This window comes from Saccoglossus kowalevskii, chromosome 16, assembly GCF_978046115.1.
Source record: "Saccoglossus kowalevskii chromosome 16, keSacKowa6.1, whole genome shotgun sequence".
NCBI lineage: Eukaryota > Metazoa > Hemichordata > Enteropneusta > Harrimaniidae > Saccoglossus > Saccoglossus kowalevskii.
The window spans coordinates 35,067,955-35,095,771 of record NC_140656.1 but is presented as its reverse complement, the minus strand read 5'-3'; the positions used below and the strand labels follow the sequence as shown (position 1 = coordinate 35,095,771).

The following is a 27,817-nucleotide window of genomic DNA, read 5'->3' as shown; positions in this document are numbered from 1 at the left end:
TTCTGGCATGCTAAGTTTTTGCTTAGAGTGAGAGGATCAATAGACTTGGTTTTTCTTCTCAAACAGTGTTCTATTCTTGTTATCACGCCGATGTGACCATGGTGGATTAATGAACAAGATGGCAAAAAAATAGAAAAAGCAAGTCAGCGACCAATTACATCTAAGGACTACTGGTATTCAAGTACTTTAATCTTGCAGTGAAATCTTGAAAAATGAAATACTGAATTACTGACTAAAAATTTCTAGAACCTGGTTTGATGTAGTCCTAAAACAGAGCCTCATGGATTGACCTCCATGTATGCATTCATCCATCATATTGGACAAACATGTGTCATTGACAATGACATATGAGTATTAAACACTGAATGTCTACTCATGGATATAAGACTTGTACATGTATTCTCCCTGATTCTGTCTAGATTGTTGTGTGACGCAGTCGGTAATTTCCAAACATCACAAGAAGAAGTCACATTGATTGTTTCACCAGAAAAAGTCTGTTTAAAAAATTATGTGGATGATGAGCCAGGTAGGTACATTGCTTGTAATTTTTTTAGAAGATAGCATTATTACATTGACAACTTATTAATAATGTGTACGACCTATTGTTGTTTATATTGTCCTGATGATATATTGAATTACAATCTCTGACTCAACAGTTGTTATCACCTTATTTGTAAAGCTGGTTGATAAATCAGTGATTACAAAACATTAGATTCCCCATTTATGACACAAACACTTCAAGTTACAGTTTAAAATACTTTATTGGCATTAACATTAACAGCGAACATACATAGGCGATGAGCACCCAGACATGAAACAGTAGAATAAGTGAAATAAATATCTAACTGATATGACAGCATATAAATACAACATTGTTCAAAAAATACTATACTCTAGCCCCCAAATTATATTGTTAGAATTCGTAAGTGCAGGTAGAAACAGCGTGACTGCAACTACAAGGTAGAAAAACAGTGTGACTGCAGCTCTACAAGTACAAAGGTTAGTTGGTATAGGTATCTCTACAGGTTGAAGCAGCGTGACTGCAACGCCAAGGTAGAAAGACAGCGTGACTGTAGCTCTGCAAGAACAAGGATTAGTAGGTAGTGGTAGCTCTACAGGTAGAAACAGCGTGACTGCAACTACAAAGAAATCAGTTACCTATGAGGTAGAAACACTGAGCACTGTAACTACAATGATATGAACAATGAGATATAAACCAGTAGTGGGTGATTATCATGTTTATCTTGGGGGGGGGGGGTGTCCACCTAAAAGCAAACCTTTATTTATGTTTTACTGCTATAAAATAATTCAAGTCTAAATTAGAGTTAAAAGAAAAATCTGACTATTCTCAGATCGGTCGAAATTTAAGATTATGTAGTAATTCAGCAATCAATATGCATAGCTCTATTGCAAACACTTTTAAAAATTTTCTATGGGCTATAACAAGAGATATAACCACTAGATGGCGCTATTTCAACTTTAACAATTTCAAGGAATTTTTTTATTTTTAAAACATCAGTTGTGGAAAACCTCCACAGATAGTCAGAGATTGCTGATGTGTTGGTTCAGACAGTCTGAAAAAGTTTGATTACTTCATCCATTCATGGAGAACATGGTATCTAAATCATTATGCAATCAGCAATAATTTGCAGAAGAGCACATTTATGTAGAACCTGCTACTTGTATCTGTCATGCTAATAAGATTACTTTTGTCATTCTAAGATCCCAATAAAGTGATGCATACTGAGATGTCTCTCTTACCAGAAGAATTTGATGATTACACAATTGGACTTGATACAGAAGTTACATTTTGTTTGAAAGAATTAAGGGTGAGAAACCTTCTGCCTTTTCCTCATTCAGATCCAGTCTTATATTGAGAATATAAAAACTTATCACATGTATCCTTCAAATTTCATGCCATGTGATATTTTTGATACTTTAATGACAAATTTTATTAGCCTCTTACGTGAGAATATTTATATTCATAGTTATACATATTTTTTTACAGGCAATTTTAACATTTGCTGATGCCTGTTATCAACATGTTTCAATTTTCTTTGAAACAATTGGAAAGTAAGTAAACAAATGACTCCAATTTGACTTGTATCACGTTTGTTGCTTGGCTCTCAAATTTGTTATTTTATATCTTGGTTTCTTCAATGAGATTCTACTGTATTTAGTAAATTTGTATTATCTCAAATGATTAAGTGTATTTATGTGATGTACTACTACTGTTAGAAGCACATCTCTAATAGAAATGCATATCAACCAAAACATCACAGTTGTTGCATATTGAATCATTGTTTACTATATCACCTACCAGAAAGTTTGTGGAAATATTAAATTTCATTTATTACTCATTAGGCTTAATTACAGATTACAGCCCTGAACGGAAACTATTAGGGAATATACCTGGGTCCACAAAGAACACCCTAGGGTAGCAATCCCTATAGAAAAAAAGGCCTCTCCTAAGGGGTCACCTTCAGGGTGATCACGCAATCGAGGCCTGACCCGTTTATTCTCTCTTGTTTCCGCTGGCCAGCAGGCAAAACGAGAGCAGATTGCAGTTTTTATGACTGAGATTATCTAGGAAATCTAGTGTTGGTGAGCGACTTCATTACGGTAAAGGCTTTCCATTATTAGGGGCCCCATTTTTGGCTCAACGGACCATAGGTCCTGCGTCTGTCGTCTGTCTATCTATCTATCTGTCTGTCTGTGCACGATTTCTTCTCAAAAAATGCCAAACCTTGATGAGTGGAGATGGTAATTTGTTCATGAGAAGTTGATCTGCCAAAAATTATGCAAATTAGCCCCCCCAAAACTCTGGCGGTCTATTGTGAGAGCGCCATCTATAGTATGGTGTTGGAATAACTTTGTTTATGAATAAGTCTGTGCGTCCCTGTATCGGTCAGTCGAATTGTTTCCATCTGTGTGGACAGGTCGATTCTCCTGTTAAATCGACTGAATTCCTTCCAAAGACTGAACTAAAGTGGTTATGGATGTTGTGGAACTCTTGGGACAGACGAAATTGTGTTTGCGTGGAATTTAGAGACTGGCAGAAGTCTTTTCCGAAAGTTGTGGTTGTGTGGATCGACCGCAGAGCTGGCAGTCTGCTGTTGCCATTGTGTTGAACGAAACTGTGGTTGAACCTAGCTGCAGTTCTGTAGCTCACTTGGTTTTGCTGTCGGTTATTTCGCTCGTCGTGGTGTTAACGCGAAACCATGGAGCTCCAGTTCCATCCTTTGCGAGTTACCCTATTTTACCGAACTGAAATCATTATTTTCGCCATAAGTTTCTACCTTTCTACTGTCGATGGGTCCCGAAACTATTTCATCAATTATTTTGAGGGCGATGGTCTGAAATTGGTCGATTTCAAGACGAAAACCGCGGAAAACTACAGCGAAATCTCCATGTTTGCCGCCATTTTGAATAAGTTATCGTGACGCCACATGGCGTCATAATTTTCCCATTTCACGCGATTTTCGTCGTGTTACGACTCGACTTGATTTCAGTTCAGACTATTTTAAAATGGTCATTTTTGGTCAAAAATTCTATTTTCGACTTCTTCTTCAAAACCGGTAGCCTGACTGCTTTGATACTTGGGAAATATTTTTGTCATTTTTGGTTAAAAATGGAATTTCAACTAACCACTATTTCCAATGCTTTGGTGTTAGGCATACATGTGTTTATTATTCCATTGACAACTTTGTGTGGCGATATTTCATTTAAAAGTACAAATTTAAACGAAAAGTTGTGGCATATACAGCACTAATCTTTTGTACAATAGCCGTTGAGCAACAGGCCTATTTTTTTTTCACGATCTCATTTTGTATTTTTTTCTAGACTGCAGAGGTATGTACAACCTAGAAAATATGCCATATGCGAGTATGGTAAAAACGGCATATGTGAGTGGTAAAATGCATCATTTGTGAGTGGCAAAAAAGGCCTATGCGAAATGTGTTGGTGAGTGGTAAAACAAAGGCCGCGAAAACGGGTGTATGCGAGGGGTGAAATGAGTCATTTGTGAGTGGTAAATATTATCCGTTAGAATGTGTACGGGACCTCGGAACTACTAAATTCAGTTTGATTAACGGCTGGATTCGCTTGTGTCAAATAACATACGTTCAAATGCGTTTTATTATGGTTAAATCAAATATTTACCATGATTAGGAAATGGTGTGTACATGGTTGGTTAAGATTAGTTTACTGTGACAACTCTAGCTCTGTTGTAGTTTCGCAAGGTAAAAAAATATATATATGGTTTTACAACCCGCAAATTACGGGACATGATCTCCATGAATTATGATAAATTAATTCTGCTTGTGTTGAATGACGGACATCGGGATCGTTTGGAGAAACCAACGTGGACCGATATTCGTGGTTGTACATACCTCAACTGCATAATGCCTAAGTCTCAACAAAAGACAAATGTCCCGAAGCAACGGTCGGGACGTAAGACTTGCTCCTCCTGCCATAAACAAATGCCTGTTTGGGATCCGCACATGTGTTGCCATTCATGTTTGGGCTGTGTCAGGGACTCGGGGACTCTGCGATCAATGGGATCCTAAAATGTGGTCTCATTGCGAGGTGAGGTGGAAGGCTGAAAGCAAGCGATTAAAAGCTGGTAAAAGCCGCAATAAAAAGGGGGAATCCCTAGCCGCAGCCAGCGGTGAAATGTCTGATTCAATGAGTGAAAAACCTCTCCCTCCACTTGGTAATCACGATGAGGCTCGCCTCCTATTGAGAACTGAGAGTGATCAAGAGTTGTCACAATCTGACTCCCTGCTTCATGTAGCAGGATCGACGATTGAGACAAGACCTTCAAAACCGTTCACCGACGGCGGGACTAAATTCTTCCGATGTGGAGTTATTTTTCCCGTTTGATGTTACCGAGGCAGACAAACACTGTTCCACCGCTTTTGCTGGGGGATCAGAGTTTCCAGTCACCACGGTTACCGATGACGGTAAACAGCGTATTCCCACTGGGGCACTGACATCGACACCGAGTACCGAGGTGGAATCAGTACGGCCCTTAGGGACTGCACCGGTTCAATCCACCGAGACTTCATCGGTACCGACGCAGCCTGAGTTGCTTGCACAGAGACAGGCCTTGTTGCCTTCTCTTACTGGTATATTAGTTAAGGTGACCAGCTCCCCCATGGTGAAGAGATGGCTTGGAAGGCCTGGATGTTTAATCTGGCTCCAAAAGTCAACTTCCTTCTGCAGTCGCAGGGTACGACACAGGAGGACCTGGGGGGCATAGGCTGAGATACTGCCTGTCGCTCCTTCGCCAGGGCTAAGGTCAGGTGTGTCCCATCTACCCAGGGATCTCTTCTTTAGAGGATCGGGGGGACAACTCACATCAGCGGGAAAGGGAGCGACCACTTCTTTTATAGAGGGGGACCCTCTCCCTGGAACGGAACGCATTGCGCGTTCTCTTCTGAATTCCACACACCCCCATCAGACTTGGGCTGACCAGGCTTCGCTTCCTGCGTCTCACTAGACTAGTAGCGAGAAGCGTCAAAAAAAGCCCAAGAAACATCGCTTTGGTGGTGGGCGTTTTGGCACTTCTGGGGACCAGGGGGCCACGAAGTCTCTTTGAAGCTTTCGTCAGCTGCCTGGACATGGATGGTAGTACGACTCTTGGTCTCCCTCCCCGGAATCCTCGGGCTCAGTCTCCCCGTCTTCGTCCTCTCATACTGGAGGCTGGAGTTTGGGAAGCCCTAGCTCCGTACCCCCATCTGCTCCTTTCCATGGGATCGCGCCTTATGCAGCACATACCAGCTTGGCGCAAGGAGAATTTCTGATCCCTGAATGCTCACAGTAGTGTCGCATGGGTATCGGATTCCTCTTTGGCCTCTGACTCCTTTGTCTTTTGCCAAGGGACGAGGTCGAGGCAGAGACAATCCAACAGGAAGTAGCCAGCCTTCTGGAGAAAAGGGTGAAGAACCCCCATTCATTACCAGGGTTCTATTCTCTTCCTCGTTCCCAAGAGTTAGGGGGGTGACGTCCAGTTCTAGACCTCAGTCGGCTGAACAGGTTTGTGGAACTCAATCGCTTCCAGGTGGAAACACCGGCTTTCGTACTTCTGTCAGTGTCCACAAGTTAAGCTTTTTAATAAATATTGCGAAGTCCAACCCAATACCATCCCACACCCTGGTTTTTCTGGGTATGCAGTTCGACACGGAGCAAGGGCTTGTTCGCCCCCCTCATGAGCAATGAGACTCCCTTGCAGAGCTCGCCAGCCAACTCCTGTCGACGGGATCGGTGTCAATGCGTGAACTGATTGATTATCTCAGTCCCTCTATTAGCGAGGTAGCCGATTTTTTCCTGTATTTATTTATCAAGGAAAATCTATATCGACGATTCTTGGATATCTGTCTGTTTTATTCCCAGTTTTATCAGAATCTGCTGGACTGAAACAGGCTTTGAGTTTTATTATGTTGCAATTGTTTAAGTTCTTCTGCGCGAAGAGGCCATGCGCCAAGGGGCTAACGAATCCTCCTGACTGAGACTTGCCGTTGGTTCTCGTGGCATTATGACACCTCCCCCCCCTCCTTCGAGCCTATGGTCAAGGCGGACATGAAGTATGTCACTATGAAAACAGTTTTTTATTCGGCTCTGGCGTCAGGTAGGTGGCGCTCAGAGATAGGGGCACTGTCCTTTAGTGACGTTATTTTGAAGACTCAAATGGGTTTTCTTGCCAAGAATTATCAAAGACCAAGTTTTAAATTAGTGGCATTTTGAAGGGGTGTGCGCTATGCCGAATGTTATGAGTATGGTAGTGAATGGGGGGTCAGTATCAGTTACAAATTACATAATGGGGGTCAGTATCAGTTACATATTACATTATATTCACATTTTTTTGTTCATTCCAAACAGACCTATAGTATTTGCATTAGATGGAGAGAGTGTATTTGAAGCTAGTTTTGTTTTAGCCACTTTAGCTGAACCAGGGTCGACACAGAACACAACGCAGGTACAACCAGCCCCAACAGCTAGAAGAACTGTGAGTAAAACTGAAAGGTAAGAAGCATAGCTTTTGATATATTATAGTATCTGTGGTTGGATCACCAAGGTTGTGTTAAGCCTTAGCTTCTATGATTACAAATGGTATATATTATGGTTGTACATATAGACAGCACCTAGGCAGCTGCAAAATGTAGCACAAAAAATACCATTACACAATTATTAGTTTGTGTTGGCATAGCACATTCAGCCCAATCATTAAGAGTTTCTCATATTTGATGCTGGCAAAATATGTAATCAACATCAACCATAGCCAAATTTTGTCAACCTTTCCTGTCTGTTGCTTTTCCATCATTTGCTGCTTCTACAGACCAGTCCACTCCACAATGGCGGCCATTTTTGTGCTAAAAATTATCAAAATCAAGCATTTCTCTGCTGTTTACGCATGGATTTTGTTCAAACTTGGTATATACATTAGACGTTATGGGACCTTGTTTTTCAGATAAGATTAAAAATGGCCGACTGGCGGCCATTTTGTTTTAATGAATGTGGCTCTCGTGCCATATCTCTGACTTGCTTTCACTGATTATATTAAAATTTTAAATATTCATTATACATGATGTCTTAGATAGACAGATATATTGGTTTGACGATCCTATTCAAAATGGCCAAATGGTGGCCATTTTTGTGCTAAAAAATCATCTAATATCAAGCATTTCTGGATGGATTTCGTTCAAACTTGGTATATATATTAGACATTACAGGTTCCTGATGCACATCATTTATTTTTCAGATCAGGATCAAAATGGCTGTCTGGCGGCCATTTTGTTTTAATGAATGGGCTTCTAAACCCATATCTCCGACTTGTTTTGACTGACTATATTCAAATTTTTAATTTTCATTATACATCATGTCATAGATAAACAGATATATTGGTTTGACGATCCTATTCAAAATTCCCGAATGGTGGTCATTTTTGTGCTAAAAAATCATCAAATATCAAGCATTTCTGGCATTTATGGATGGATTTCTTTCAAACTTGGTACATACATTAGACGGGTTCCTGATGCACGTCATTTTATTTTTCAGATTGGATTCAAAATGGCTGACTGACGGCCATTTTGCTTTAATGATTGGGCTTCTAGAGCTATATCTCTTAAATGTTTTGACTTATTATATTCAAATTTTATATATTCGTTATACATCCTGTTATATATATACATGTATTCAAAATGGCTGATTTTGAATGCTGTTCCAGAGCAATATCTCTCAATATGGACAAGTACTTGTTTGACGATCAGATACAAATGTCAATCATTTTAATGTTAAAAAATCATATTCCTGACATGGTTATATACCAGCTATATTACTATGAACAAAACTATATATCTTAAATTTGATAACTAACGGGGACTGTGCCATGCATGGCTTGTTAGTTCTTTCTCTACCTCCGTTTCATTCATAGTTCCCCTGAATTATGCATTTGGCTATCATGTACGTCAGCTCTAAACCTGATGATGAATGATTGATTTTGGCCTCCGTCGGTCAATATTGACCATGGTAAAATCCTAATTGACATCAGCCCTACAGCATCGACTGTGGCTAAACATTCCTATACGAGAATGACAGTCCCTTCCACATAGAGTACATCTGTAAACTGACTCAGGTCTGTTGCAGAGTTCTTTTCGCAAGATTCGCTTTTCCTTCGCCATGCGCATCATTCTAGTTAGTCCCCGTTCGGACGAAGTCCGAAAACGGGGATTTATAATTCGGTCTCCGTGCATCCGTCTGGAGTCGTATCTCAGAATCCCTTGGACCGATTCCGTTCATTCTTTGCATGTGCCAAGTACTTTATATGGGACATATGCACATGCAGTGGTTTAGCGATTCGAATCAAAATGGCCGACTGGCAGCCATCTTGTTTTTTGAAAATGTTGTATTTTGGACATGCTTTGTCAGTTTTCGTACAAACTTGGTACATAGATCATACATGTTAGGATACATGTCCATGACCGTCCGTGAGTTCCTGTGTCTGTCCGTCCGTGTGTCTGTCCGTTCCTGCGTCAATCTGTCCAGAGTCATATTTCAGAATCTTGTGGACAGATTACGTTCATACTTTGCATGTGCCTAGTACCTTATGTGAGACATATGCACATGCAGTGACTTAGCGATTCAATTCAAAATGGCCGACTGGCAGCCATCTTGTTTTTTGAAAATGTTGTATTTTGGACATGCTTTGTCAGTTTTCGTTCAAACTTGGTACATAGATTATACATGTTAGGATACATGTCCATGACAATTTATTTCACAATTGGATCAAAGATTGCCGACTGGCAGCCATCTTGTTTTTTGAAAATGTCGTATTTTGGACATGCTTTGTCAGTTTTCATTCAAATTTAGTACATAGGTCATACATGTTAGGATACATGTCCATGACCTTCCGTGAGTTCCTGTGTCCGTCCGTCCCTGCGTCAATCTGTCCAGAGTCATATTTCAGAATCTTGTGGACCGATTCCGTATGCACCTAACCTGTATGGTACAGACTTGGTAGTGCACTCATTGCTGCACCTAACCTGTATGGTACAGACTTGGTAGTGCACTCATTGCTGCACCTAACCTGTATGGTACAGACTTGGTAGTGCACTCATTGCTGCACCTAACCTGTATGGTACAGACTTGGCAGTGCACTTATTGCTGTACCTAACCTGTATGGTACAGACTTGGCAGTGCACTCATTGCTGCACCTAACCTGTATAGTACAGACTTGGCAGTGCACTCATTGCTGCACCTAACCGGTATGGTACGGACTTGTCAGTGCACTCATTGCTGCACCTAACCTGTATGGTACAGACTTGGCAGTGCACTCATTGATGTACCTAACCTGTATGGTACGGACTTTTTAGTACACTCATTGCTGCACCTAACCTGTATGGTGCACTCATTGCTGCACCTAGTCGGTATGGTACAGACTTGGCAGTGCACTCATTGCTTCACCTAACCTATATGGTACAGACTTGGCAGTGCACTCATTGCTGCACCTAACCTGTATGGTACAGACTTGGCAGTGCACTCATTGCTGCACCTAACCTGTATGGTACAGATTTGGCAGTGCACTCATTGCTGCACCTAACCTGTATGGTACAGACTTGGCAGTGCACTCATTGCTGCACCTAACCTGTATGGTACAGACTTGGCAGTGCACTCATTGCTGCACCTAACCGGTATGGTACGGACTTGTCAGTGCACTCATTGCTGCACCTAACCTGTATGGTGCACTCATTGCTGCACCTAGTCGGTATGGTACAGACTTGGCAGTGCACTCATTGCTTCACCTAACCTATATGGTACAGACTTGGCAGTGCACTCATTGCTGCACCTAACCTGTATGGTACAGACTTGGCAGTGCACTCATTGCTGCACCTAACCTGTATGGTACAGATTTGGCAGTGCACTCATTGCTGCACCTAACCTGTATGGTACAGACTTGGTAGTGCACTCATTGCTGCACCTAACCTGTATGGTACAGACTTGGCAGTGCACTCATTGCTGCACCTAATCTGTATGGTACAGACTTGGCAGTGTACTCATTGATGTACCTAACCTTATTCAAAACTTCATGGTCACTGGTCACATCTCTACTGGTGACGTCTCATAGATATATAGAAGTGTGAGACCTGTTCTAATGTTTCACTCTCATTCTCATTCTAATACCCCCCCCCCCCACACACACACACACACACACAAACTAGTAGACTGATGATTCAAAGGTGCTTCTGTAATTTTCTTTTGACAGCCAAAAGAAAACTACAGTAGCAAGTAAAAAAACACCAGCACATGAAAGTAGAAGTTGTGATGGCTGGAATGATAGACACAATGGCTTTAACAACACATCCAATCAACCAGACAGGTATGTACAAACATATGCTGTGTTTGTGATTTGTATATAACAACCTGGTTCAGTGAGTTTTATCTAAAATTATGTTGTAATAATAATGCTATGAAAACGATTACCCAATTATTCTGTTCCAGACCATCAGCTTTCTCTGAGAGAAACTCTCCAAGACAAAATTTAAAAATGGCAGGTGATGCTGGACCATCCAGGATGCCCGATATTGTTGCTAGGATACCAGATGGTAGAGAAGATGATGATTGTAGTAATGCATCTAGTGAATCATTTACATTCCAAGGTATCTTCCGAGATTTTGATTATGAGACATGCGTATAGTATTTGTATGCGTGTGGTTGACATGTACAATGCTCTTTGACATGCGTTTATTGATGTTCAATAGATTCAAACTTGGCATGATGGCAATACATAGATCATATGTGCATTTTGTTATACAATCTGATTCATTAGTTTATAATCAGAAATACACATATCCTGCTTCTGCTAAGTTATATTGATATTTGATACACATGGCATACATGTATTGGGCAGCTGTTCTGTTCTCATCCCTGATTCTGAAAATCTGTATAGCTTGCACTAGATAGAATATCTACCTGTCTGGATCTCATGTATGTAAGAAATGGGTTTCCATAAAATTGGTTACATACAATGAACATCAAAGTATTCTGGTACACCTTCCTGTGATTTACTTAATTTTTGATTAAAAATGGTCAACTAGTGTTCCTTTTGTGTTCAAAGCTGCAATTTCTGGGCCATATCTATGACATGTCTTGGTTGATTGTGTACTTTGTACATCATAGTGCACAAACATTTGTGTTAGTTGTGAATTATTCAGCTAATTATATTTGCATTCACCTAAATACTTATTGGACATGTGTACTTACATTCTAATATAAACTTGTAGTCAAGATGTACAGGGGTGTCAATGACTGGTTTCATAATGTGTTCATCTCTGTTTTTCCCTCAGGAAAGATTGGAATACAAACGTCTGGGAACAAACCTGAGTGTTTTAATGTACAGATTGGAGAAGGTGACACAAGTACTGTTGATATACACATACCAAGTGGTGATGAAGACGAGTTTGATTTCATACCTAGTACACCACCAACAAAAAAGGTTTGTTACAAAAATATCAATCTCATTGTTGTTTCAAGATAAAATATCAATTCTACATATACCGTATACTCTTATGTTTCCATCTTTCTTGATGCCTAAAATAGAGTTTAATTTAGGTTTTCTATAGTCATTGACACCTATTCAAGAGTCCTGTATTTATTGTGGCCAGCTTGAATGGGTAAACTTAACTCGACAATTAGCTGTTATCACTATAAAAAGTGTTAAATCTTCTTCAATCTCAGTTTATCTTGCAAAATCAACTAACTTGTTGGCTTAAAAAAAAAATCATACCGTTTCCCATCAAAATCAAAGCCAAAAGATCGTACCACAACAATGGTAAACCTCTTCCGTGTTGCGTTTTTCATCAGGTCGCTGAACTGTCATTAACATATTCAAACAAGCTATGGCACCATCTAGCATTTTGACTGGGTTATTAGTGAACAATTAAAAACAAATTTATTTTTTGTAGTTATTATAATCACTACTGCGTAATAATCAACAATTGTAACACTTTGAAAACAAGTAACCTATTCACTTGTGAAACAAGACCTGACTGGATTGCACTACCATGATCATTTGCTATTAAGCAAATGCATTCGTGTTTATTCATTTGTCCCTTCACACATACATCATACATACATAGTATTATATGCACAATTTGTTTCTCAATCTGATTCAGGATGGTCGAATTGCAGTCATTTTTGTACTGGAAAATAATCAAAATTAAGCATTTCTAGGCTGCTTACAGATAGTTTTTGTTCAAATTTGGTACATATATTGGACATTATGAGTCCTTGATGCAAAATTGCAAGATTCAAAATGGCCGACTGTCAGCTATTTTGTCTTAGTGAATGTGGTTCTAGTGCCATATCTCTAACATGCTTTGACTGGTTATGTTCAAATTTTAATTATTCATTATACATCTGTGGTTGTATATCACAATAGAAGGCGGGATTTGTATTATAACGAGTCTGGTAGTGTATATATATTTATATACTACGCAGTTACGAGACAGAGTCACAACAAAGATTACTCTTTATTCTGGAATATGACATGCGCCATAGAGCGTCAGGTAGAAACAACTATTAAAAGAATTACATTAAATCACAGTTTATATAGACAACCAAGTATTCACACCATGTAAATTAACTCCGGCTGTATTTACTTTCGAAGTGTGTTCACTCTCATGTTAGTACTAATAGCCTTGAATAGGTAAATGACGTGAAGCAGTCAAGGTTGTGTTTGTTTACCATAGGAGTACATGTAATTTCAAAGGCATACTGTACAACAATACTGTGACTCAAAGCGAAAATAAAAAGGAATCACTAAATAATGAATAATTTATATGAATAAAGTGTTCCCGATAACATCATGTCATAGATATACAGATTTATCGGTTTGACGATCCAATCCAAAATGGCCAAATGGTGTCCATTTTTGTGCTAAAAAAATCATTAAAAATCAAGCATTTCTGGCATTCGTTCAAACTTGGTATGGACATTAGACATTATAGGTTCCTGATGCACATCATTTTGTTTTTCAGATCGGATTCAAAATGGCTGACTGGTAGCCATTTTGTTTTAATGAATGTGGTTTTAGTGCCATACCTCTGACATACTTTAAATATTCATTATACATCATCTCATAGATATACAGAAATATTTGTTTGGTAATCCGATTCGAAATGGCCGAATGGTGGCCATTTTGTTTTAATTAGTGCTGTTGCACAGAAAAATCTCTCAATATGGACAAGTACTCGTACTATATTACTATACTATATAACTTAGATTTGATTACTAACAGGGACTGTGCCATGCATGGCTTGTTTATTGGCGATCCACTCCGCTAGGAGTGCCCTTATAATCACTTTTGCTTTGTTATAAAATTTAGCTTCACGTTCATGTCCTACTATGGAAACAGCCAAAAACATGTTGCTAGTTTTTTGAGCGGAGCGGAGCGCCAAACAGCCTCCCGACTTGTCTTTATCCTATATACCGTAAAATTGAGGCCGCAGCTTTAATTAGCCCCCGTCGGATCTGTGATCCGGGCGGCGGATATTAATTTGGGTCGTGTCTGTGCATTCGTGTGTGCACATTTTCACGTTACCAGCTTTTTCTCACACATGTGTGATCCAATTCAGTTCAGAGTTGGTACTGAGACAGGAATTGATGGTGCTATGATGCACATCAAGTTATTTTTTTGATTCTTCAAAGTTTCACTGTGTTTTTCTTTGATTTTTAACATTTTTCCTTCAAAACTTCTGGAAAATCCGACTTTTCCCGAAATTACCTGAGTTTAATCTGAATTTTGATGACGCATACGCAGTTCTTGTCTCGGTGGAAATCAGTCATTTTTGTGTGAGGATATTGTATCCCGGAATTGTATCCTTACATGTATTTGCGCAACGCTTATATGGACAAAATTGTGTCTCGTCAATTTCAAAGGTAAGAAACTGTGCTTGTTATGGTATTTATACACTTTGTATTATCGTTTGTGTCTCGGGTTTGGTGATCGTGAGAAACTCTTGCTAACCTGGCAAGAGCTTCGCCAGAAAAACTGCCTTTCTATTATTGTTGTAGGAACTGATTATGTATTGTGTAAATTGAAAGTTTACCTCGTGATTTAAGAGGTTTGCAGTGCTCTCACCGGGATTCAAACGTCGTGGTGGTGTCGGCGCAATGCTGCTCTGAGACGCTTGCCAGACTCTCCCTCGCTCAAAATCATTATCGCCAATGCCTGATTTCCGCAACATTTATATTTGTTTATGATTTCCTATTGTTCTACGAGATGTGTCCATGCTGTTCATAAACAGCTATAAACAAGTTTAGTTGGGTTGGCATGTACTCATTGAAAGTATTGGTTTATTTACGTAATGCACTGATCACGCAATAGGCGAAGTTAAAAATATGTCAGGAGAGCTTGCCCACAATGCTAAATGTCCCAAATAAACGTACCGGTGCGTTTATTTTTTTCCCAGAAAAATTCCACCCGGTACATTCTTATTTGGGACTGTATGTTTATTTATTTTTTTAAATCGTGCCGATTAAAAAAAAAATCATGCCTTTTTCCCCACGAGAAACGAAGCCAAAATATCGCACTAAAACATCTGTAAATCTGGTCTTCCGTGTTGCTTTCACCATGAGGTCGCTGAACTGTCATATTTAAATGCTTCATGGTAATTTGATTGGTTGATTAGCGACTTGACCTATCTGGTCAATAAACACGCCTCGTGGGCATGGATAACATGGCGGATATCGTCTTGCATCGGGCATGTAACCGAAAACATTTGCTTACGATAAAACTAAGTTGAATTTTACTTGCATTTCATAACAATTCAACGAATTTATTTTTTGTACGTTAATATAACCACTACTGAATACTAATCAACAATTACAACACTTTGAAAACAAGTAAGCTACCGTACCGTGATCTTTTGCTACCCAACAACAAAATAATGCATAATAAATATAGTGAATATTTGTTGTTGTCATGTGAACAGTTTTTTTGATTGACTGTAATTTTCCAACATTTCATGACGCCTATTGTAAAACCAAATTAGGGCCTTTGACGCTTATTTAAATGATTATTTGGCATCTTGTCGCCAGCCAGGAATGTGACACTAGACGAACTTGATCGATACTGCCGACCATTCCATGCATTTTTATCGATGCACGACGGCACGCAAATCAAGAAAAGTATTGTCCTTGCAACAATTTCGCGCAATACGTCACCACTATACAGTGACTGATTTTAATTTTTATTCAACATTAAAACAAACTACAGTGAGTTGTTCTATGGTCGTATAAAAATAAAATAAACTACATTAAGATACAGTAAAGTTAGCCAACTAAACAGAATGCTAAATAAAGCTAAATAATATTACAAACACATATAGAATCACAATAAACTTGTAGTACGATACAGTACAATACAATACAATACAATACTCACATTCACATTAGATTCATAACTATGGAAAGAATATTTTTATATTTGGTGGAGCTGCTCATATATCATTTGCATACATTTTTGTATGTATTGTACAGTTTCCCAGCCAGTCCGACTTGAGTAGTGACTGGTTTGCTATTTCATTACATCTTGCAGCCTTTCAAACAGTATATTACTAGACATGCATCAATTGTTGTCCATGTATATTTCTAATTGCTCAGTGTAAACTGCAATTTCTTTCTGGCTGGTATAAATATATTAAGTAATATGTTTTCATACTAAAAAAGACGGTACACAAATATCTTTTTCAATTAAATTTAACAGCTAATGGGAGCACATATGCTACAACCTCTGCTTACTTTTGACTAAATGTTTTTTTTGTTTTTTTCAGGTGCAGAGCCAGAATTTTTTTCTCTGAAAGCAAAGCCACTGAAACTGCATATATTACAAAAGCATACTATTCGCTGCATGTCTGACAATTGTATAAAGTTTTGCATGTCGTCTTTTTTTTTTCTTTGAGAAGTGCTGTCAACCAAAGCATAAATATGTGTTTCTCTGTACATAAAAGTTCAATTTTACATGATTTGTTAATATTAATACAAGGTTATTACGAAGATACCTCAAAGTATGCACGAAGACAGTACAGCGGCAGTATCGACCGACGCGCAGCGGAGGTCGATGCGACAGCGTACTGTCTGAGTGCATACTTTGAGGTATCTTCGTAATAACCTTATTATTATACATCTTTTCCTTCCAATGATACATCATGGGAATGCCGAAATCCAAAAAGTTTAGAACAGAATCAGCGAACTTATTTGTGTTGAGTCCGGTCAAATCCTGGTGGCAGCCATGTTTGTTTTTATTATTAGAGGACGCTTACGCGTGTAATCATTCCAGATTTGGAATTCGCATTTCCTAATATGGTAGTATGAAAATACCCTGTAAAATACCGCAAAATTACGGCACGCTGTAACTTATGGCGTTACGGTGACAGATGTATAATAATGTATGATAATAAAAACTTGATAATATTTTTCTGGATTCTTGCACTTTATTTGTATCATTGTCATATGAGAAGTACTCTTGTCCTTATTTAGAGATATTGAAACTAATTCAGGGCCACAAACTACATGTAGATCTGTACATGAAGTACATGGGAAGTAAAGTTGTTGACACAGGTAATGTACACCAAGGATCATTGCAGTTTCTCAGTTCCTCGTCTGGTGCTAGTACTTGTATGACAAACGGTATCTTTGCCCTGTTACTGTTTAAAATATCAGAAGTTTTTCGCTGGAACAGTTCTGTGATTGACAGTGTTCTTGTATTAAGAATACAGTTGTACAAGGAAGTTTATCCAAACAGATACAACACTGACTCTTCAACTTATTTGCAGATCTGATTTGCATACTTGCATGTCATTTTACCTGTTGTACTTGTTTGTTGCTCTCTGGTGTTCTTGCTGAGACCAGGATGGAGAGTGCTATAAACTTGAAAATGCCATAGAAATCATGTTTGCCATCATGTTTACATCCATACTAAAAACTGGACAAATTATATGTTGCAACTTGTTGAAAAATTAGTCACTCAAAAAAAAAAATTTCACATGATAACAAAAGACTATTTAAATGTAATATGCATTTATTTTCTTAATTTTGTTAATAAAAAACAAACAAACATGAATGTATTGCTTAGTAGCAAATGGTAACGGTATCTCAATCGGGCTGGTCATGCTGCGTTTCACAAGTGAATAACTTACTTGTTTTTTAAGTGTCGCTATTGGTGATTATTTCTCAGTAGTGATTACAATAATGTACAAAAAATAAATTTGTTGAATTGTTATGAAATACACGTGAAATTCAACTTATTTTCATCGCAAGCGAAAGATTTCAGTCACATGTAAACGCTCGATCCGATATGATATCCGCCATGTTTGTCCAAGCACATTCGTGACTTGAAACTGTTCTTTGACCTGATAGGTCAAGTCGCTAATTAACCAATCAAAACGCTGGATGGTGCCAACGTGTTCAAATTACCATAGCTCATATATTAATAGCAGTTCAGCAACTTTTGATGGGAAAACGACATGATTTTTTTGTAAATCAAAAAATTAGTTTGTTTTTGAAAGATAAAGCTGAGCATTGAAGAAGAATTCAACACTTTTTACGATGATAACATTTTCGAAACACAGTTTACCCATTCACACTACCAACAATAAACATCGTCAATGACTATGGAAAACCTAAATTAGACTCTAATCTAGGTGTCAGGAAAGATTGAAATGTTCGAAAACTGATGCCTTAATTTGAGAGAAAGTGGTATATCTTTTTCTGAAATATGTGGTGGCTGTTTGGTTTGTAAAAGATTTGGGGTGCTGCTTATATTTCATGGTTTTCCTGGGCTCAAAACTTGTCAATTTCAACATGAAACAATGTCTCAAGTTAGAGGTGCCACTTCTATTAAAGCTGCGCCAGCAAGTATGGTTTTTATGGTAGACTAAGTATTTTTTGTCATGTGAAAAATTGTTTTTGATTGAGTAAATTTTCAACATTTCAAGATGCCTATTTTAGAACTAAATTAAGGCTTTTCACTCTTCCCTAATGCCTAAATTAAAGTGAAGCTTAAACAATAGATTATATGGTAACTCAGGTGCCTGAGCAGAGCTGTTCATAATTAATTCCTTTGAATGCCAAGTCAGCTTTATCATCATGATATAAACACACAAAATTATCATTATTTTTTTAGTTTGATTCGAACAATATCTGAAACTAATTTTAGTCTATTTGTCTGGAGAATGAATTGTCCAATTTCTTTGAACTTGGTACAAATACAAAATGTGACAATTTTGTTTTTCATTCGGTCAAACAGGGTCGGGGGCCGACTGATCGCCATTTCAAATTTTCGTGTCCACAACTTGTCATAATTAGTAAATTTGTTACTTCATAAGATTTTTGGAGGAGTGTACCCATCTTGTTAGTCCTTGACCGAATGAAGTTCAAAACAGAGACTTCTAATTCAGTCCTTCAGAATCCACTCATTCATTACATATGGCTTCTTTATCTTCCACAATGAATAACATTTTCCCTAATTGCAACAGACAGGGACTGTGTCATTTACCAATAACTTTCTACACATGTTTCAGGAAAATAAGTCAAGCAGTGCTTGTAATATCAATTTACATGCACACAGTTCTGGCTGCTTTTAGTATTTAATTATTGACTACTATATGTGTTTTTTCTTCTCTCTATTTCAGTTCAAGTCAATGTTTTTTGGAAGTTCTCAATCTCAAACTAATTCATCCCAAAATGAAACAATGGTTAAACCAACAACTGTGCTTGCAGAGGACACAGATGAAGATGACTCTGACTGAAAATGTAATAAAACATTGCATCACTTTTTGGCATCTCAATACATATACACTTTGTGTAATATCGATAACACCATCTAACACACACTTTAAACTTTTTCTTGAAATAAATTTACAGATGATATTACAGATTTTCAGCAAAATGTGTAAGCACTGATTGGATATTTGCCAATAAATGTTTTTTTTTTATTTTGCGTTACTTGCATTATTTGTCTTGAGCAATACAGAAATACTGTAAACCTTAACCCTTCGTCCTGAGGACAACGCAAGAATACTGTAAACATTGACCCTCCTGTTCTAGTGTTCTAGTGACAACACACACTCACACTCATGGTTCATAGACGAGTGTGGGAACCATAATTGGACCCTAAGCCAGTGTAATATTAATTTATATTGAGCTACTTACAGAAATAACTGATGACATGCATGACATAAATTGCAACTGTTACAAAGAAAGAATAATTACAGATTATATGTTATCTTAAGAAGGAAGTCTAGTTTTTGAGAAGGTTGGTCATAAATTGCATGACAATGGTCATTACTTTATTAGTCCCCGTTCGGACGAAGTCCGAAAACAGGGACTTGTAATTCGGTCTCCGTCCGACCATGCGTCCGTCCGGAGTCGTATTTCAGAATCCCTTGGACCGATTCCGTTCATTTTTTGCATGTGCCTAGTACTTTATGTGGAACATATACACATGCAGTGATTTAGCAATTCGATTCAAAATGGCCGACTGGCAGCCATCTGGTTTTTTGAAAATGTTGTATTTTGGATATGCTTTGTCAGTTTTCATTCAAATTTAGTACATAGATCATACGTGTTAGGATACATGTCCCCGACCTTCCGCGAGTTCCTGAGTCTGTCCGTCCGTCTGTCAGTCTGTACAGAGTCATATTTCAGAATCCTGTGGACTGATTCCATTCATTCTTTGCATGTGCCTAGTACCTTATGTGGGACATATGCACATGCAGTGGTTTAGTGATTCGATTCAAAATGGCCGACTGGCAGCCATCTTGTTTTTTGAAAATGTTGTATTTTGGATATGGTTTGTCAGTTGTCATTCAAACTTGGTACATAGATTATACATGTTAGGATACATGTCCATGACGATTTATTTCGCAATTGGATCAAAGATGGTCGACTGGCAGGCATCTTGTTTGTTTTTTTTTGCGGTATCTTGGATGTGCTCTGTCAGTTTTCATTCAAATTTGGCACATACATGTACTTTATACATGTTAGAATCCATGTCCATGACAATTTGTTTCAAAATCCCGTCAAGGATGGCCAATTGACAGCCATCTGACTTTTTGGCCTTACTACTATATTTTCACAATTTATGTATCATTTTCATTTGTATTTGGCACATACATCATGCATATCAGTGTGTTTCATAATCAGATCAAAGATGGCCGAATAATGGCTGTTTTTATTTTTGGCCATATTACTACTACACAGAACACATGTTTTGATGTAAATAAACAATCTGTTGTATACGCCACTTGGAACTCAAGTTTCAAGGACACGCTCGCGACAACCCCTCCGCTTTAATATGACGAGCACAAACAGAACTTTCAAAAATTTAACGGGGACTGTGTCATTTTCAGTGACTTTCAGTGTAAAATCATGGAGCTATTGTCAAATGGCACTATAAAAAAATTACTCTTTTGTGTGTTATAGTGACGTATTTTGAGAAACATGTTCTAATATTTTTCAAAAATCGCTATTTTTAGATCAATTCCATAGAGAATAAGGTTAAACAAAAATTGTATTTTTAGCTTCGCTGTCGATGAAGTTAAGCGGAGCTTATAGTATTACTCATTGACCGTTGTTGCCGTTGTCAACTTTACATTTTCTACTTCTTCTTAAAAATCACAAACTGTATAAGAAGGTACCTTGGGTGGTTCTCTCTTCATTTCTCTAATTTTGATGAAAAGGTTTTGTAATCTTCTTGAAAACTGCAACTTTATTTGGGTGAATCTGTCAGATTTGGTAATTTCATGACAATAGCTTCAAATCTTTAATTTTAGTGAATATTTGTGTCATTTTTTGTAAAAATGTTATTTTCAACTTCTTGTTGAAAACCTCTAACCTGATTGCTTTGTAAATTTATTTGTAGTTACCTTGGGTTAATCTCAGTCAGATTTGTTAATTACATGACAATATCTTCAATTCTCCAATTTTAGTGAATATTTTTGTCATTTTTGGCTCAAAAATGATATTTTCGACTTGAATGCCATGGTTCTTGGTGTATATGTACCCTGGGTGGACCTATATCAGATATGTTCACTTCCTGTCAACATCTTCAATTCTTTATTTTTAGCAAATATTTTCATAATTTTTCACCAAAAAACATATTTTTGACTTGTCTTTCAAAACCATACATTGATACTTGTACACATGCAGCTTGGGCAGACCTCTATTAGATTTGTCCATTTCGTAAGATATCTTCAATTCTTTACTTCTAGTGAAATATTCTCTGCAACAAAATCAAGAAAGTTGATGTCTTGCGGTATTAAAGCAGTTTAAATTGCTTCTTAGTCATTGCTTTCAGAGCATGCATCACAAACAGTGGAGCTATATCACCCGACAGGCTGCTAGTTTGACCCTTTTTAAAACCCAGATTTTTGAAATAATTCAGGAAAACAAAAAGTACCTCATCATTAACAATATATTAATTTTTCAGCCTATGTCACCAGCCTACAATTTGAGATATGACATAATATCTCTGCCATAGGAACCCTATGGTAAAAGTACAATAATACTGCCAAAATGGCCACTATCCACTGAAAAACAACCACCATTTTCTCAAAAATTATGCCGGTGACCCCCAATTTTTTTTAAGTTAATATTCTTACATTGCCCGGAAGTACAATTTATTAAAAAATAGATAAATTCTGGGTGTTTGAATTCATGAGCAAATAAGTTTTCAAATGTACTTTAAAATATTGTTTTATACATGTTTTGATAGGGCCAAATGCCCTCTGCATACAGCAAATGCCCTCTGAATACAGCAAATGCCCTCTGAATACAGCAAATGCCCTCTGAATACAGCAAATGCCCTCTGCATACAGCAAATGCCCTCTGCATACAGCAAATGCCCTCTGAATACAGCAAATGCCCTCTGCATACAGCAAATGCCCTCTGCATACAGCAAATGCCCTCTGCATACAGCAAATGCCCTCTGCATACAGCAAATGCCCTCTGAATACAGCAAATGCCCTCTGCATACAGCAAATGCCCTCTGAATACAGCAAATGCCCTCTGCATACAGCAAATGCCCTCTGCATACAGCAAATGCCCTCTGCATACAGCAAATGCCCTCTGCATACAGCAAATGCCCTCTGAATACAGCAAATGCCCTCTGAATACAGCACATGCCCTCTGCATACAGCACATGCCCTCTGCATACAGCAAATGCCCTCTGCATACAGCAAATGCCCTCTGAATACAGCAAAAGCCCTCCTGAATACAGCAAAAGCCCTCCTGAATACAGCAAATGCCCTCTGCATATAGCAAATGCCCTCTGCATACAGCAAATGCCCTCTGCATACAGCAAATGCCCTCTGCATACAGCAAATGCCCTCTGAATACAGCAAATGCCCTCTGCATACAGCAAATGCCCTCTGAATACAGCAAATGCCCTCTGAATACAGCAAATGCCCTCTGCATACAGCAAATGCCCTCTGAATACAGCAAATGCCCTCTGCATACAGCAAATGCCCTCTGAATACAGCAAAAGCCCTCTGCATACAGCAAATGCCCTCTGAATACTGCAAATGCCCTCTGCATACAGCAAATGCCCTCTGCATACAGCAAATGCCCTCTGCATACAGCAAATGCCCTCTGCATACAGCAAATGCCCTCTGAATACAGCAGATGCCCTCTGAATACAGCAGATGCCCTCTGAATACAGCAGATGCCCTCTGAATACAGCAGATGCCCTCTGAATACAGCAAATGCCCTCTGAATACAGCAAATGCCCTCTGCATACAACAAATGCCCTCTGCATACAGCAAATGCCCTCTGCATACAGCAAATGCCCTCTGAATACAGCAAATGCCCTCTGAATACAGCAAATGCCCTCTGCATACAGCAAATGCCCTCTGAATACAGCAAATGCCCTCTGCATACAGCAAATGCCCTCTGAATACAGCAAATGCCCTCTGCATACAGCAAATGCCCTCTGAATACAGCAAATACCCTCTGCATACAGCAAATGCCCTCTGCATACAGCAAATGCCCTCTGAATACAGCAGATGCCCTCTGAATACAGCAGATGCCCTCTGCATACAGCAGATGCCCTCTGAATACAGCAAATGCCCTCTGAATACTGCAAATGCCCTCTGCATACAGCAAATGCCCTCTGCATACAGCAAATGCCCTCTGCATACAGCAAATGCCCTCTGCATACAGCAAATGCCCTCTGAATACAGCAAATGCCCTCTGAATACAGCAGATGCCCTCTGCATACAGCAGATGCCCTCTGCATACAGCAAATGCCCTCTGAATACAGCAAATGCCCTCTGAATACAGCAAATGCCCTCTGAATACAGCAAATGCCCTACACTACATGCTTCTAAATGTGACATTGGAACTATACAAGTAAGTTTGAAGATGATCTTGGGGTGTGAAAATATAACGCATGTGAATGAAACATTTCGGTAATATATTTGTCGGGGCACAGGTCAACATGTGTTTGTTAATTAGTTAAATGCATAAGAATATGTATCAATACATTTCTACATTTAGATAGATTTATTCATCTAGTGTTATCTTTATAAACAGTTAGATTATTCTAGTTTATTCATATTTCCTTATTAACTGAGGAAATTACCCTATTATTTCACTGTTAAGATCGTTTTCATGTGTTCGTACATTAAGAGTTACCCCTATGAGCAATGGAATCGACCTCAAACATGCTAATTATTATGCAGTGTTACCCATGATTCCTACCCTCAATGGATATGGCGGTCATCAATGGAGTCCACATTTGAATTTAGTTCATAGTTTTTCAAGTTATTCACCTATTTGCCCCTCATCAAGGGCACTCAGTTTTAATACAGAAGTTTGTACTACTGATGTAATTACTGGTTGAAATCTTCAGCATTCTACCCATGAATAAAGAAGTCATTACGACTTTCTTTTGAACTCGATCATTTGAGTCTGCTGTATGTTCTGTGGAGATTTATTAAACGTGGCGATTTATTCGAACCGAATTCCCACAGCCACAATATTTGAGGGACTGACCTTAGAGAGCTTTGTATACTAAAAGCAATATTTAATGTGATACTGGTCGTGAGATTGATTTAAATAACTACAGAAGTGTCAGCAATTCATTTCAATCACTGGTGAGCAAAAAGAAACATGCATATACCGGTAACGAAAAATTGCAGGAAACAAATGGAGAAAACATAAGTGAAAAGTGTATCTGGGAAACTACATAAGAGTAAAAATCAAACATCTATAATCCCATTACAAGATTGGGTCATGTATTTTGAAAAACAACCAGGATTGATGTAACAGTAACATAGATCGAGAGCATCTTACTGAAGTTATAAACATTCTGTATAATTTTTATCCAGAATTTGATGAAACTGATACAACATTGAATGTGCCAATAACGAATGACGAAATTATTCAGTCAATACATAAACTTAGAAATGGCAAATCTGCAGGCACTGACCTTTTAATTGCTAATTTTTTTAAATTTTCATGTGATGTGTCCATAACTTATGGATGTTTCCTTTTTAACTTAATTTTTAATACTGGTATTTTCCTAGAAGACTGGTCAAAAGGTATTATTTCTATCCACAAGAAAAACAGTCTCAGTAACTACAGAGCTATATCACTCATCCAATCTTTCGGTTTACTGACACAATTCGTCAGAGCTAAGTCATGATCATTGGCATAGAGGTGATGTTCTATAATACTACCAAGTGGGATTGTATACATTCTAAACGAGAGCAGCCATAACACCATATTTGGGATGTTTGACCTTTGATTGAAACAATGGTATATATACTTGTTAAAAACCAAGCCAATACCTTCCCAGAAATACCAAAACATTGTTCAAGCCAGTCTAATAAAATCTCACTATCAACGGTGTCAAATGCTGCATTCAATCCAAAAGTACTAATTTAAAAACATTTTGTACTTTAAGTAAGGCAATCTCTTTACTGTGAAACTTGTTATATGCCAAATGGAATTTTTTCCTCCAGTGAGTTCCTCTCAATATGCGAGAATAGAAACTGCTTTTTCAGTTGTTTTTTAAGACAAATGATACATTTTACACTGGATGATAGTTACTGTATATAGAGTCAAGGCCCGGCCAATACTTTTGATAAAACAGTATCACGAAAAGTGGACTTTATTAATCTTGTTAATAAAAAAATCATTAAAATGACATGCCAATTTCAAAGGTAGACAAGAGTCGGGATATGGTATTTCTTTGTGTGCAATAATTTGTAAATATTGTGAAACAATCGTTTTTGATCACCATGTTCACTAACAAGATGTTGGACATAAAGCAATTCAGGTCAAATCTTTTAGCTTTGAAATTATAATCCAACTACACTCCTGTGCAGCGTGCCATTTCTAACCTACATTTGTATGCTTTTTTGTTTTAAAATTATTCATAGTTGAATTAATCCATGGCTGCCACACTCAGATTGGATGCATGTTTTAAAATCATTCATAGTTGAATTAATCCATGGCTGCCACACTCAGATTGGATGCATGTTTTAAAATCATTCATAGTGAATTAATCCATGGCTGCCACACTCAGATTGGATGCATGTTTTAAAATCATTCATAGTTGAATTAATCCATGGCTGCCACACTCAGATTGGATGCATGTTTTAAAATCATTGGATTACAGACATGTCTTGATAGTTTGGCATTGTATGCTAAAACGTGGAAGCTCTCTGTCAACACTGACAAAACCAAAATTTTAATTTTCAATAAATCAAACAGACGTTTGAATAATGATACATTTTTTCTTGGAGGTATCAAACTTGATACAGTTAAATCTTATAACTATCTGGGACTAGTCATTAGTGCCAATGGTAGGTTTAAGGATGGCCTAAAAAACCTTAAACGTAAGGCTCAAAAAGCTCTGTTTTCAATGAAAGCAAAGCTTGGCTCAATTCAAAACATAAGTATAAAAGTTTCAATTTCCCTTTTTGACAAACTCATCAGACCTATCCTTATTTCTGGTTGTGGTGATGAGTTCTCCACTAAATCACCTATTGAAGACGTTCAATTAAGTTATTGTCGGTATCTACTAGGGGTGTCACAACACACATCAATTATGGCCATGTATAGCGAGTTAGGCAGATACCCCCTAGACGTATTTATAAAAAAACAAATAATTAAATATTAGTCGGGCCATGAATTCTAATAATGCGTTACTCAAGGAAGCTTTTGTGGTTAACAAAAACATTAAAAGTAAATGGTATCTAGAAGTGACATCATTCAGTTAACAACTGTGATAAATTAACCTAGGCACAAATGAAACAAATTGATTTGGGCATCAAGGATTTATTTCTAACAAGATGGAAAGGTGACGTTCATAATGATAACCGCACCCAAGCAAATGAGAAAAATAAACTGAGATCATATCGGCTAATCAAATCAGATTTAAACCTTGAGCCATATTTAGTCAAGCTAAAAAATTTTGAACTGCGTAGTGTGCTTACCAAATTTCGTCTTGGTGACCATAGTCTCAAAATTGAAATGGGTCGTCATAAAAAAATCCCATTAAATAACAGGGTTTGTGACATGTGTAACAAAGGTCTAATTGAGGATGAAATGCATTTTCTGCTGGAATGCATCAAGCATCAAATACAATGAGTTGCGTACCAAACTATTCAATAAAGCTAAGGATATGATCCCAGCATTTGAAAATAAACCTGCAGAGAAAAAATTCATGGAATTGTTACAGAATGAAAACGTTATTATACCAGTAGCACAGTTCATAAGTAAAAGCTTCGAAGTCAGGAAGCAGGGTCTTACTTGACATCTTAATGCCTGCTGTCAATTTAGTAATTTTATATTAGTTAGTATTATAGAAATCTTGTATTATTTAGTAATTTAGTGATTGTATTTGTTTGTTTTGTTTTTTATATATATTTTTCTCCTTGTACCTTGTGACTATTTTCCTTCCCTCCAGGGATTGTGTAAGAGTCAATAAATAAAGATAGTTGAATTAATCCATGGCTGCCACACTCAGATTGGATGCATGTTTTAAAATCATTGATAGTTGAATTAATCCATGGCTGCCACACTCAGATTGGATGAAAGTATACCAGGTACAATGAATAAATTGAATACAAGTACATTCAAGTTATGGTTTTTATTTCTTCACAGCAATTTTTTTTTTTATTTTCTCCATAAAAAAACAAAACAATCCTTGTATTACTTTACTAAAACATTTTTAACAACAAAAAGTGATATACAAGTGTCTCTTATATAAAGCTATGTTCACCCAAATATTTACACTGCCACCTATATC

General features: G+C 37.8%; 1 protein-coding gene across 3 annotated transcripts in view; it reads left to right on the top strand.

Annotated features, from left to right (window-relative positions):
* The window catches only part of LOC100374654 (cell cycle checkpoint control protein RAD9A-like), a 58,544-nt gene extending 39,046 nt beyond the window's left edge, over positions 1-19,498 (top strand). For 2 of the 3 annotated variants that reach the window (XM_085491426.1, XM_006824202.3), the window contains 8 exons: positions 420-526; positions 1,723-1,829; positions 2,009-2,073; positions 6,883-7,026; positions 10,763-10,876; positions 10,999-11,156; positions 11,844-11,992; positions 19,191-19,498. In XM_085491426.1, coding sequence (XP_085347552.1) covers positions 420-526; positions 1,723-1,829; positions 2,009-2,073; positions 6,883-7,026; positions 10,763-10,876; positions 10,999-11,156; positions 11,844-11,992; positions 19,191-19,307 — 961 coding nt within the window. In that variant the 3' untranslated portion in view covers positions 19,308-19,498. Of the gene's footprint in view, positions 1-419; positions 527-1,722; positions 1,830-2,008; positions 2,074-6,882; positions 7,027-10,762; positions 10,877-10,998; positions 11,157-11,843; positions 11,993-16,331; positions 16,982-19,190 lie in introns of those variants that run through there. The other variant, XM_085491425.1, reaches the window with a different exon arrangement.
* The last annotated feature ends 8,319 nt before the right edge of the window (positions 19,499-27,817 follow it).